The 14469-nt window shown below is 33.3% G+C and overlaps 1 protein-coding gene across 1 annotated transcript in view; it reads right to left on the reverse strand.

The window, feature by feature from the left end:
• Positions 1–14469, reverse strand: part of LOC106691659 (putative polypeptide N-acetylgalactosaminyltransferase 9) — a 48240-nt gene that overhangs the window by 6322 nt on the left and 27449 nt on the right. Inside the window, exons 5-6 of the mRNA XM_067052535.1 lie at positions 12025–12135; positions 844–972 (exon numbers count right to left, since the gene is read on the reverse strand). Coding sequence (XP_066908636.1) covers positions 844–972; positions 12025–12135 — 240 coding nt within the window. The remainder of the gene's footprint in view (positions 1–843; positions 973–12024; positions 12136–14469) is intronic.

The raw sequence follows: 14469 nt of genomic DNA on the forward strand, positions 1-14469 counted from the left end.
TACAGACATTTTAGGTCTAAAATATCCATTCAGAAATAGACAGCTATAGGATTTGTTCAGAAGATCTGGGATTATTGATTTGTAGTTCTCCCACTTGTTAAGAGAGGAATATAGAATCCAGACCTGGATAAGAACATAAAACCACTGTGAAGATGTTTAGAACCTAGAAAACTTAAATAATCTAAGAATCCCAACTTGTTATAAATATCCCATGGTAACCATGACATTATGGAGACCATTTAAGAATTAGGTTGGGCCAATGCCTAATTTGTGTATTATTTCGAAAACAGCAAATTACTGGGTATTAAAACACAGGGTCCAGTACATTTCAACTGGATCTTGATGCCTGTATTGAAATCTTTAAAATCCAACATATCCCATCTCAATCAACCGACGTACCACCATTAGAGGTTTGAACCAACTTCCATTTCTACATCACTTTGATTAAAATTGTAGAAAGCATTTAAGAATCAAAATGACGACTACCAATGGAGACTTAACCTTTTAAATTTAATTTTTTTAATGACTCTTATTAAAGTTGTAGCAACAATTTAAGAACCAAAATGGACGCTACTAACTTCTCTTTGAAATTGTTTTTCTTCTGATACTTCATTTTCAAAATGAATCTCTCCTTGGAGCCGGAAAAAGGAACCATAGTACTGAATTATATGTATATATGATGTTCGATGATAATAAACCTCATGGTTGTAGATCCATGAATACTTCAAATGAACAAAGTCTATTAATAGTATTTGTTAATACTGTAGAGACTTTAAAAAATTTTCAATTCTGAAAATTAATCTAATGTTTACCATAGTAAAACTTTATAATAAAAACATATACCTCATGGTTGTAAATCCATAGTTGGTTTCCCTTTGAACCATGGCAAGGGTAGAGGATCACATCTTGTCCAGCATAATCAAGGCAAGCTTCGTCTCTCCTTATTTCACCTTCTTTACTCAACATCCAGTACTAAAGACAATGGTTTGGTAGAATGAAAATTATTAGAAATCACTAAAGGAAAATAATGTAAAATAGATAATATTTATGATTTTCAATCTAATTCATACATTATTTTATAGGTATAAAGCCCAAAACTATAAGTCTGAGTTTAAGCTCATAAAAGAATATCACATGTAAAGAAGACCATGTCTCCCATGATTGTATACTAAAAAGGAAATAATGAATTGGGCCCAAAATAAATATTAGCAAGAAACAGAGAATAGATAACTGTTTATTACAATAACTAAATATGTTGTTAGTTAACAACTGGAGACTGTTAAATCCTCTGTGAATTTTTGACAGTAAAAATGATTGTTTTATGAGAAACAACCCAGTATCAAATGATTATTAAGAATAATACTGTACCACTGAAACAATTAAAGAATCTTGGTCAGTAATTGAAAAGGTGAAAATACTGTTTCTTGAACAACTGTTTAAAACAAAGAGGTGAGATTTTCATATTTTCATTCCCACTTCTTTGGAGGGTATCACAACTTCATAGAGGCTAATTTTGTCCCAGAGAATCTACTAATGCCATATCAATCTACTGCTGATAGAACAAAATTTTAAATTTTCTGACACTACTGGACTCGAAACTAGGTCCTGTAGTTATTTCTTTGACATTGGTTGTACTGCAGCAGTATAAACAGAGCTATACTCAATAGATGGACAAAAATTAGAGTAGTAAGCAGGAAACTGGGCTCTGTGGCGGGACTGCTGCTGGAGAAATTTCGCACTAACTTCCCCATTAGTAGTTTGAAAAATGTGTCAAGCCGCAGCTCCCCTCTACATTTTTGGGACCCAAGAAGAAAATAGTGAGTTTATTAGATAGATGATTTCTTTCTCAAAACATACTATAATTGGGAAGATAACATTGTTGAGTTGATATCTCCGCAGATTACAAGATCACAATCAAATCTTTGAAGGGATAAGATGGATATATTTCGATTCTTCGATAAAAAAGGTAAGATTCAATGAGCACAATTATTCGTCATATGCTTATCTCTAAAAATAATGGGGAATGAATAAAAAAGAATCTTTTATAGATTCCATTCTTCCTATTATAACTTACAGTTTGCCAGTTTAGTTATTTAAGAATGTTTGTTTAAAAATGATGAAAAAAAGGCCACCATCGTAGAAGAGATGGATATTTTTGCCAGCAATCCCAGAAGGCTAATGCTCTTATTGCAAAACTCTTCATCATCTGTTATATTTTTGTATTTATTGTGTGTATTATATGTATTGATGTATAATAATTAAGTTTATGCTTGTTTTATTTATTGTGTGTATTATATGTATTGATGTATAATAATTAAGTTTATGCTTGACTTTCAATAATTTATTTTGATTAAGATTAGTAAAAATTTAAAAAGTAATGATTGAATTTTATGAAGTAGAAATAAAATGGTGGGGGTATTTCTTGGAATGCAGAATTACATATTATATATCTTTCTTTTACCCAACGTATATATACACACTCAGTAGGTCAGCTGTTCTACTAATTTACATACTCACTACACAAATACAATAAAAGCATTAAAAATAAAAAATACACTAGGAAAAAAAAGACAAAACAAACAAAAAATATAATTTCACATGAATCACTAATATTTATGCTCACACCTTATTTATTAATTCCCTAAAATGAAAAAAAAGAAAAGAAAACAAACTTCTCAAATTTAAAATAATATCCTCTGGAAGGGAGGTGGGAACAATGCAGTACATCATGATACCACCGTTGCAAAAAGCTTCAATTTTCCAGGTGAACTGTTCTACGCTTTTTAGGTTCTTTTAAGCTTTCTATGGTAAAAATATTATGTTCTCTAATCATGACCACTCTCAATGGGCCTTCATACCTCTGGCAGCTCTTTAATTTTGTCCCTGACATTGGCCCACATCTTTTTCCGTTCCATACAATTAACAGCAATATTAATCTCCCCAATTGCTGTCTCTTGTTAATTCCTTCAACATCCCTGCAGTCCAAAAAGAATCTCAAAAGGAGAAAACCCCATGACCGAGTGTAGAATGATTGTATGCTGCGATCGTTTGTTCCATTACTTCTTCCAGCTCTAGCCACTTTCCTAACTAATATACTCACAGGTGGTCACTGGCGGTACTGTGGAGCCTTTCAATATCTCCTCAGATCTGTGAATGTGCTAGGATGTTAAAGTACCACACTACCTCCAAGATTTTCATCTCTTCTCTGTTGTTTGCGTTGCCAAACACTCTTGCTCTGTCTGATGAGATTCTATCCAGTACGCCATAAAACTGGAACCACATGCGTAGGGCTCCTAACAGCACTTCTGCAGACCTCTCTTTCACTGGGGACACCATGGCTAGTTTGCTAAATACATCTACCACTGTAAACCACTAGTATCCCTTACACGTAAAAGAATTCACTTGAAGACCACTGAGAGGTGCTCCTGCAGCGGGCATCTCCTGGCATTTCTTGAGGTGAGTGTCTGTTATGTTTCACAGTCAAGCATGAATTGTGTATTTCATACCCCACTGCTTGGGTGGGGTGACTGCACAAACGTCTGTATCATTTCATTCAGCCCTCTATGGTTGATCTTCCCCTGGGATACACAAGGGTCACCTCCTTTTGGTGTATCACATCACAGAGAGTCTCTGCCATCAACAGCTTATAAACAACCGGTCGACACCAATCTGTTCTGTCCACCAAAGATGTCAAATTTTATCCTACAGCACTTTGTTCCCTAGGTATAGATGATGGGTTAATCCAGCCTTCAACGTATCTATGTTTGGTGTCACTTCTATCATGCTTCCTTCTTTTAATAAATTATTGAGGGGCACAAGTTACTCTGCTATATCTGGAACCTTTGATAGTAATTTAATGCTCCTAGTAATCGCCAAATTCCCCTGCATATCTGTTAGTACCGTTATCATTTGGAGGGTTGACACCTTCTGGACGTCTGATCTCACACCTTTCCAAGAGATGGTAAGGCTCAAGAAATTGATCTCCTCTTGCCCTAATGGTAACTTCTCTTGGAAAAGCTTGAGGCCAAACTCCCTCATTCTCTGGAACATGTTCTTCAAGTGTTCCACTTGGCCACTCTCTGATTTACTGAACACTAGTAGGTCGTCCATATACACCTGGCAAACTGCTTCATTCAATCACCTCAAGGATTCGTCCATAAGTCTCTGGAATGTTACAGGTGCATTTTCAGACAAAATAGCATTCTGGTGAATTCGTATTGTCCCCTTTCAAAGGTAAAAGCGGTTTTGTGCTGATCCCTGGAGTGCCTTTTAATTTGATGGTATCCCATCTTTAGATTCAATGTACTAAAAATCTTTTCACTACCTAACCTATCTATAATATCTTCAAATCTGGGGATAGGATATTTTTCATCGACCATATTCTCTTTGAGTTTATGATAATTGATTACTACCTGGTACTTTTTACTATTTTTTCGCCCGGAACACTCTTCTTGTGTACTATCCACAATGGTCTGTTGAGCGAAGTGCTGTCCACAATTATCCCTTGTTTTCATAAACTTTCTATTTCTTTCCTAATGAGTTTTCAAAGTGCCTGGGGATATTGCCTCTCCTTCACGTACATCACCCTATCTTGCTTGAATGTGATTTTGTGCATCGTTTTTCCTGTAGCTTCCAGTACTTCCCCTTCTTTAAAAAAAATATCATCATACTTGTTCAGTATTGCCTCTTTCCAACTCTCCCTCTGGTTAATCATGCGTACTTCTTCCCTCCAATTCTAATATCCTACTTACCCCCCTATTTTTTATCTTTGCTCCCTCCTTTTCCAAAAGAACGCAACCAACGCAAATGATTATGTGGAAGTCTTGGGACATTTTACCCATTACATGGGCTGTTACCTTCTCTCCCTGACCCTCTCCCCTCCTATTACCCAATTCCATTTCTGCTCCCCTTCAATGCTGCAGGGCCCACCCAGAGAGATTAACTGACAGCTACATACTCTGACCTGTAGTTCTCTCTCTCCACCACTGAATCTCTCACGGGTCTCTTGACAGACGATTGTTTTGTTCTGTCCACCAGACAGATTACTCCTCTCTTCGCTCGTATAATAGGAAAACCGCTGTGTTCTCCACTCACATGATAGTTCTCCATGAGGTCGCACCTCTAAGAGTACATTCCTCAAAACTCTCCTCGCATTCTAGCTCAAAATTCTCTGATTCTTCTACAAGAATTCCTCTTAACTTTGTTGACTGTTCTCTCACCCATAGTCTCCTGCTTTATTTGATGTCTCCAAGGTCTTGGAAAATTCTGTGGTTCGCTCGCTGATCCATTTGTCCTTTGAGAGATTTTCCTCCTCCATAAACTTTGTGCGTTATCTTCATGGATTCAGGCTGATTCTGCTCCCTCCACCGATACGTATAGGGACACTGCCGGGCTATACATCTCTTTGCGCCACATTCAAAACATTGGGTGCAAGGGTATTGTGCTACCAGATGTCTGACTTTACCACACCCATGGGACTTGCGGTCTTCTTGGCAGCCGTTACTTCTTTGTTATTTGTGACTCAATCTTCTTTCTGCATATCCTGTATTCTCCTTCGGAATGTCTCGATATTACTTTTTCCGCCATGTGAGTGGATTAATCCTGGGACGTTGCTAAAAGATTCTGGTCCATCTGGTTCCTTTACCTCCATCCAGGACTATTCCTCTTGGGCGCTGGCATCAATTGATTCCTGCATGTACTGTAAAAATGAGTGTTCACTTGGCAATCCTTCCTTCTTGCCTATCTCCTTCGTCAGTTGGACCTTTAGGATTGTTACCAAATATCCCATTCGGCTGCATACTTCTTCCACATCCAACGTTTCTCTATATTTTTCTGTTATCCTGTCACGATAACGCCAGCATATTGCCCACTAGACTGCCTTGGCTTCTTTGCTTTCTGAAGCATTTGAAATATATCCTCTTCTGGGGACCACCTGCCCCCTCCAAATGCTTTTCTTAGTCGCTCTTTCAAAATGTTTCATAGCGTCTCCTCATCATCCTGGATCAGATTTAAGATATTCCTTTTTACTCGGGAGACCACCACTGCTTTTAATGCTTTTGTTTCCTTGCTGTCCACTAGATCCTCCAACATCTTAGCTTCTATTCGCCCTATTAGGGGATTGCCCACTTTTAAAAAATGATTTAATTCTCTGGTCTCTCTGGTGAATTTTTCGAGGTCCAACACCGCCTTCCTCAGATCCTGTGTGGTTGCCGTATGGACCTTAATCCATTCCAGCGTCATCATCCAAAGACTGATCTATCTGCGGAGTTTGTCCGTCTATATACTGTCAAAATCTTCAACTTCATTATATACTTGTTTTTCAATAAATTGTATATTTAATCCGGAAGAGATGTGTTCCTTAGCATTTTGCTCATATTTGGAAATAAATGTTTATATTTTCCTAGTATTTCATTTATTTTGTTTATACTTTTATCTACCTTCAGTTAACACTTCAATGTTTTTATTGACCCTTGTTTATGTTACTTTATCTTCTGCGTCACCACCTACACTAAGTTTTTCTCTAGCCTTGACAGAGCGTATCTCTCACCGGTACAATCCTAAGATGACATCCTTTTTTTCTCACCTGAACACCTCTATTCCTTTTTTTGAATCATGAGCTGAGGCAAGAAGATCTAAGATGGAAGAGCTACAATTTACAATTTCAATTTCAAATTGAATTGAAAGTAATAATAAAGATTTTTTTCAACATCACATCCTATTATATAAAAAAATAGTACTACCATGAAATAAATGTTTACGGGACCCCTGAAAAAAGTAGAGAATTCCTGCCAGGTTAACTATGTGAGTTATAAATATGTAGCATTGCTAAGTAAATTGTGTAGTGAAGTAATAACATACAATGACATTCACAAAACAACACACAATAAATATGTAAACAATTTGTCTACATTATTTAGTTACTTTAAAAAAAAAAAAAAGGAGCTTTCAGAGGCTTGAAAATACTTCTGTCTCACAAGACTAACTGCCTTCTCAAGGTTGCTATCTCAGCTGCATGGAATTCTAGCTCTCCCTCCCATTTTCAAAGTGTTGGAAGTGTATTAATTGTTTTATCCAACAAACCACTAAATTCCTTACTTAGTTAATAACTTTATTCTAGTGATTGTGCAATAAATGAACATTAAATAATGTTATTTCTTACTATATAATTATCATTTATATATAACGAGAAACATAAGTAAGTAGAGTTCTAATAAAGAAAATCAATAACAAATATTAATTGAGGAAAAAGAGAACTTGAGAAACATAAGTAACCTTCACCAGCTGTTTGAGAAAGTACAGGAACACAAATGATTCTAGAATCAATGAAAATAATAAATAATAAATGTTAATATTACCTTAACATGAGACAATAAAGAAAAATAAAAGTCATTTTGACACAGATAAAATAAAAAGCACACCATTAAACCACCAGGCCTGTCATTTGTGATTATAACCACAACCATAAACATAAACACAATAGGCAAGCCATTAAAGCAATCATGCAATTTACAAAGCAAGAATGAAACAGTTAAAAAAACAGCAGTTTTAAGTAATTTGAATTATTAAGAAAAATATTGATTAACGATTTATCACTAGAATAATTATGCTAGGTGAATTATAGAATTAATTTAGGTATATTTGAGGTTACATAAATAATATCAAAACTGGGAAATATGCAGCTCATAATTTGTAAATCATATTGGTCTCAAAAATATTTTGAAAAAAATATTAAATAAACTCAAGCAAAGTGGTAAAAATCTCTGAACAACCTCATGGTTCATCTGAAATGCTTCAACTACTGTGAAGTTTTGCTGCTTCAGACTGCCCTCTTCTTCTCAAGGATACTGTTCAAAATACTTCTATTCTTTGTTCATAAGAAAATAAGCTGTTATAAAGCCAGATTTATGCAAAGGAAGTATACCTCTCTCAGAATCTGAATGGTGAGAGAATCTGGGATCAGGACCTGCCACATATATGTAGATTTCAAGGCTTCCTATGACTATTTCAAGAAAGAAGCTGTATGAAGAAAGGCTAGAGTTAGGTATCCCACCACAACTTGTACTTCAGGCCTATATGAAAATGAAGGAGGCAAAATGCTGGGTAAGAGTGCAAGGAAATTCGAGAGATTATACACACACTAGGGACTCACATGGGGGACTGCCAGGCATGCCTTGGAAGGGAATGCTGGACAATTCCTAGAATTTAGGAACTGGCTCTCACTAGATTTAAACATTGAATCCTCTGTCAAATATATGGGGTGGAGTGTAATGCTTGAGACAAAGCTCTAATACCGAGCTGATGGCCCTTTATAATGATGCCAATATTGTCACCATCGTTAAGGCAAATATACAAAAGTAGTGGGAGACTTAGGAACATAAATAAGGGCAGCTTTACCACAGTTAAGTATCCCCAATGTTGGATGCAAGGTAATCTGCTATCACATAATTGGAAATTTCGACTATTATGAAAAAATTAACTGTAAAGGAAAAGTAGGTATTAATAGTTCTTCATATATTTGTTTAGTCATCTTATTATTAAATTTTCATTAATTTTATTATGTTTTATGTAGTTCTTAAATTTTCTCTTTTTTTAAATTAATTATTACTTTCATACCTGCTATCACTTTTATTTATTATCAATTGCCTTGTCATCTCTGTTGATTTTATTAATTTTTTAAAATTAATTAATAATTAATAATTAAATTTTTTTAAATAGCCATATCCCTTATTTTTTATCTCAGACTTTTAGCAATGAGAATGCCCATATATTTGGGTCAAAAGTTGGGATGTATGATGCTGACTGATTTCCTAATTATCTATAATCCATTAAATATGAAATTTATTTAAAGTGAAGGAAGATTTGTTTCTTTGTCATACTTATAGACTCAACCCTACCTTGAAAGTTTGACTCTGTGAGTTTATATTGGAATGTGCAACTGAAATTTTTGTTCCTCAGGATGGTGTATCAACCAAAATGTAGAACATTTTTTTGTTTAGTAATTAAAAATTGGAGTGATAATTTTACTTTTAAATTATAATCCATTATATACCTGATATCATGATTATCGAACATCTTTTCGAACCCAATGGATGTTTGACAGTATTAGCCAAACATGCAGTATGGCCTATCATATAACATAATTTAACTCAATATTTCTGCATAATAGGTTTTGCTAGCAATCACATGATGTATGATAAAAAATAGTGGAATGTAAAAACAAATATTTGGGGTTTTAGTTTAAAACATATTTAATTTTTTTAAAAAATAAAATAAATTAATGGTAGGGACAACAAAATCCAGTCAAGTACTCTTCAATGCATTATAAACCAATGTCAAATTGAAATAATTTCCTGTGGTTTGTGGAAAGTATGTGGGTAAATAAAAGAATTTTTTAAAGATTATAACTAGATTAGGATTAAATTGCATCACACCATAACCTAATCACCTTCAAATTGAAGCACAATCACCAAATATTAGCTGTCAGTATGTGTCATTTTCATAAAGTATACACAGTATAGTTTTTGAATTCTAGATATATCCATTATTGTGCCAATTCAATATGCTAAACAATTAGCTGCTCTTCCTTTTGGAGAGAAAAGCAGTTGAAGGAGATGAATTGCTGTGTAAGACTTACATCAATTCTACTCCATAAATTTAAACTTATGAATACAAGTTTAGCCAGTTCAAAAGTGGTAATCTTGATAGAGAGGATAAGGAAAAGGAAGGTCAGAAACATTTGAAGATACAGAACACCAGATATTATAGAACAATGATTTCTTTAAAATACTTTGAAAATGAATGTTTGGGAGTGACTATGGAATAAATTTTGTTATGCCCCAAAGACATGGGAATGGTCAAAAAGGCAAGACAATAGAGTAAAATAAGAATTAAAACAAAAAGATGTAAAATGATTATTATTTTTTTTACCTAAAATTATAACTGATGGTGAAAAGAGGATTCATTGTTACAATGTAAAAGAGTAAGAAATTGAGAGATAATCCAAGCTCATGTTCTGAATTCGGTAGGATTAGCTGAGTTTATTATTTTATGCGATAATAAAACCAAATTAAACCATCATGAGTGATCGTTCTTGTTTAAAATAAATGCATTTAAGCCCAGAATTGGAGAAGAAACGGCCAAAATATGAGCAGAGATATGATTATTCCAAAGTATTTTTGGAGCACAACAATTCTTGACAACATAATGTAGTGTTAGTCAAAAACCACTATGTCAAATGAGACATCAGGACCTTAATTCCTAAGTCTCCTGAATTAAAAGTAAAATCTGTATCCCCACAACCTATGAAGGGTCAAGGGTTCAGTACTTTGTAAGGAAGAACTTTGTTCATGATCATTCTCAACCACCAGATGTTTCTCCAATTAGTGGTAACTCAATTTATGAGGCTGGGTGGAACCCGGAGGGCTTCCCGAACCAAATAAGGTAAACTCTCGGCTACAGTAACAGAATAAATAATAATCTGCCACAGCCAGTTTTGAATCCCAGGTCCTTGGAGTTGGTAGCACAGTGCACTCACTGAGCCACCCCACTCTCACCTCTGAATATCAGTCGTTATTTTAACACAGAATTAGTATGCTATCAGAAAGATGGGAAAAAAATAATTGCTTGCAATGGATAATATATGAGTCAATTAATAACTATTTTTTACAAATTTAAACCAAAATTGCCACAAAAAATCCTTTAAAACTTACTTATAGCCCTAATAGTATAACAATATTATTATGAAATAGCAGTTTAGGAATGTTTATTCTTTGGTGTTCATCAATAAATTAAAAAGAAAAAAATTATAATCCAAGTTAGTCAAGGAACAGGCATGCATAAATCTGGTAAGATAATAACAAGCCAAACATTTTTAGAGGGTTTCACAATGTTAATTGTAAGTCATACATAAATATACAACAGCTAAAATGTAAACAGTCTGTCAGTGTACAGTAATGAGGCCAAAGAAGTTTTCAAAATAAAAATTTTAAAAAGATAAAACTAATTAATACCAATTTTATACTTGCCTAACCATATTTTCATTGGATTTATACGTTTCAGAATCCCTTTGAGTAAAAAAAAAAACAACACCTTTTTGGCCATATGTAAACATAATTATACAGTCAAAAATCTGCTATTTTGGAAAAAAAAAACCTTATGAGAGATGGTGGGTCCAATTGATTGAATTTTGTTCTAAGATATTTATAAGTAATACCAAGCAAATTTTTAGTTTAAAGAAAATAGAAGTTATTTTAAGGTTACCCATTTATCCTAAAAATTAAGAAAACTAGGACAGTTCAGATGACTTCATATAGCATTATTATTAATCATATTCATCAGTTACTGAGGAACACCTTAATGAAGGTCTCCCTCAAGTACATTCCATTAGCTGCCCTCGACAAAATTGTTGTTTTATAATTGTTTCTTTCATTTGCACGAATTTCCTAGGAACTATTGTTTTCTAACCAAAGGAAATGAGCATCAATAAAATGAAAATTTTGTCGGGGTGAGCTAAAGGTATGGATTTCAAGGAACACCTTAGCAATGTTAATGAATACAGTCCTAGAAGTTTGTATAAAAAAGTATACATGTAATATAAATAAAACTGAACTGGATGGTTACAGGAGATTAGAATTAGAACATGCGCCTCTAAAGCCAACACCGAGAAAAAGAGTGTAGCATGAGAAGGGCCTGGTGTACTATGACTGGTGTACCTGGTTCCCACCCTGCTTGTGGCACGGCCATATTCCAACTTGGCAGGGCCGTTTCATATCTGTTTCCGCTTTGCATGCTGTATCCACACACGTATCGTGAGCCTCATTGCGAATCTAAGCCAAGATACAATAAACAACTTGCTTCATAAATTACTTTACAATAATAGAAATCAATAAAAAATAACATTGATCAATTGGACTCGATGATGGAGGAGAACCAGATTATAAGGACGAGTATTTTGTCTAAGTGATAGGGCTGATGTTTCTCAAAGTTCCTTCTTCGCTCATATATAAAGAGAGAATCATTTGTAACCTGGTTTCCTCCCATATTGTGGCATGGGTAGAGGCCAACTGGCTTGTGCATATTGTTCTTCCTAGCAGGTGAGTCCAGACATGTTTTGCCACCATAACCTAAGTTCCTTACCTATTGAACATATATGGTTAGCTACATATTTATAAATAAAATAATAACTTATATAACAGTACTATATTTAATTGACATTATTAGAGATCAAAACACTTGACACAGATAGTTTTATTTTATCATTTCTATCAAAACATATTACAGTCAACTATGAGATGTAGATAGTTGACCGTAGATTAATGCTTGGATAAGTTTGTCGGGGGGTGCGGTCAGCAAAGAACAACATAAGTAAACAAAACCATATTTATTTATTTTATGCCGATGTTTCGACCTGAGTTTCAGATCTTCATCAGGGCTATAGAACAAAAGAGATAACAACAACATTTAGAGTAACATACAATTGAAAAGGAATAGTAAACAAACAAATTTAGAATTATACAAAATATTGAATTAAATCATAAATGATAAAAAATTGATAACTGATAATTGAATAGTACAAAATTTTAATTGATTGATATTTGTGGAATTGTATGGTAGTTAATTGAAAACAGTGACAGATGAAATATAATATCATGTAGGTAAGAAGATATGTATAATATAAGATATGCAACTACTTGGATATCTTATATTATACATATCTTGCAACTACTTGTATATTTTGTATAATTCTAAATTTGTTTGTATACTATTCCTTTTCAATTGTATGTTACTCTAAATGTTGTTGTTATCTCTTTTGTTCTATAGCCCTGATGAAGACCTGAAACTCAGGTCGAAACGTCGACATAAAATAAATAAATATGGTTTTGTTTATTTATGTTGTCCTTTGCTGACCGCACCCCCCGACAAACTTCTCCAATACAGTCAACTACCAATTATCTACAGGTTGATTATCCATAATGTGCCTCATCTGTGGCAGTATAAATGAAAAATATGTTCCGTAAGTAAACACAGAAACAATGAAACAAGCAAAAGCATCCAAGTGCAGTTTTTTTTGTCTCAGAGAGCACCAGGAAGTGAAATAGTTGATTATGAACCACAAGAAGAAGTGACTAATTAATTTAAAAATAATTTTTGGACTGAAATAACTTTTTTTCTTTTATAAATAATCACATATTCATTTTAAGCAATTAATTACTTCTTCTTACAGTAAATTAATTTGTAGATTTAATTATATATATGTTATGATAAAATATTTTTTGTATTAATGGAACAACCTTTCTTTTTTCTTTTTTTTTACAAGTGATTGATCAGCAAAGTTTGGTTAACAAAGTAACAACAATATTTCACTAATTCTGCAAATAATTGGGAATTGACTGTATGCTTCATTCAATAATTTAATATCTTCTAGGTGATGTTGGTTAAAGGGGTCCAGAAATGACTCAGCTATAACACCAATATAACCAAGTTGGGTAACTAAGTTTTACTGTGTATGAGCCCCTTTCAGAATACAGTCATGAACATATTTTGGACAATACAATACTAAATTAAGGTTATGCAGAAATGAAAATGTATCTTAAGTTTTTCATTATGATGCTGAGTTCAGATAAACGATAGTATGACCAACCATAATAGAAGGAACTGGAAAATGGGCCAATAAGCTCAAAATGTTTTTAAATTAATCTGATAAATAAATGAAATACAAAAGTTGGGAATTGTCATTCTAAAAAATTTAATAATTGTTTGAATATGTAAATACATACACCCATTAGAAAAAAATTTTGAAGGAAAAAATTTGAACCTATTACAACAAAAATGAAAAAAATAAAACAGTTTTCTGTAGAGTGATAAAAGGAAATTGGAACAAAATCATATTGTGAAAAGTATGGTGAAGTGAGCCATTGTTTGAAATAAAAGTTAAAGAAGAATTTTCATTTCACGTGAAGTGTATGTATGTATGTATATGTATTTGTTGGTAAAGTAAGTCATAACAGGCTAATCACAATCCTAACAAAAATATGAATTGAAATCATTTATATAAGCCCTTCCTCTGTTCTGCTTTCTAATATTTATTTAAAATATGAATTTAATTCATTATTGTCTCTCATTTTGTTTAATCCAAACTTTCTTACTATTTAGTAATCCAACAAGGTGTGATTTTTCTTTTCTTTAATATGATACATAAAGTGAAAAGTGATAATATATCGAATGAAAGGAATTTTTATTTTATGAGCATACTATCGCTTATCCGTAATTTGACATCACCTGAAACAGACCTAACAACATTAATCTGAATAAATGGGGTTCACAGTATTAAGAAAAAAATAAAACTTTAAAGGATAGAAAAAAGTTTAAACATAAGTTTTAATTTATGGCACTTTTACTTTTATTAAAAATAAAAGTGATATATGTATATATCATTTTTCAATAATAGTTACAGTTTTTTAAATCTATATA

This window comes from Halyomorpha halys, unplaced genomic scaffold (assembly GCF_000696795.3).
Source record: "Halyomorpha halys isolate HHAL.00 unplaced genomic scaffold, Hhal_1.1 Scaffold2629.1, whole genome shotgun sequence".
Lineage (NCBI taxonomy): Eukaryota > Metazoa > Arthropoda > Insecta > Hemiptera > Pentatomidae > Halyomorpha > Halyomorpha halys.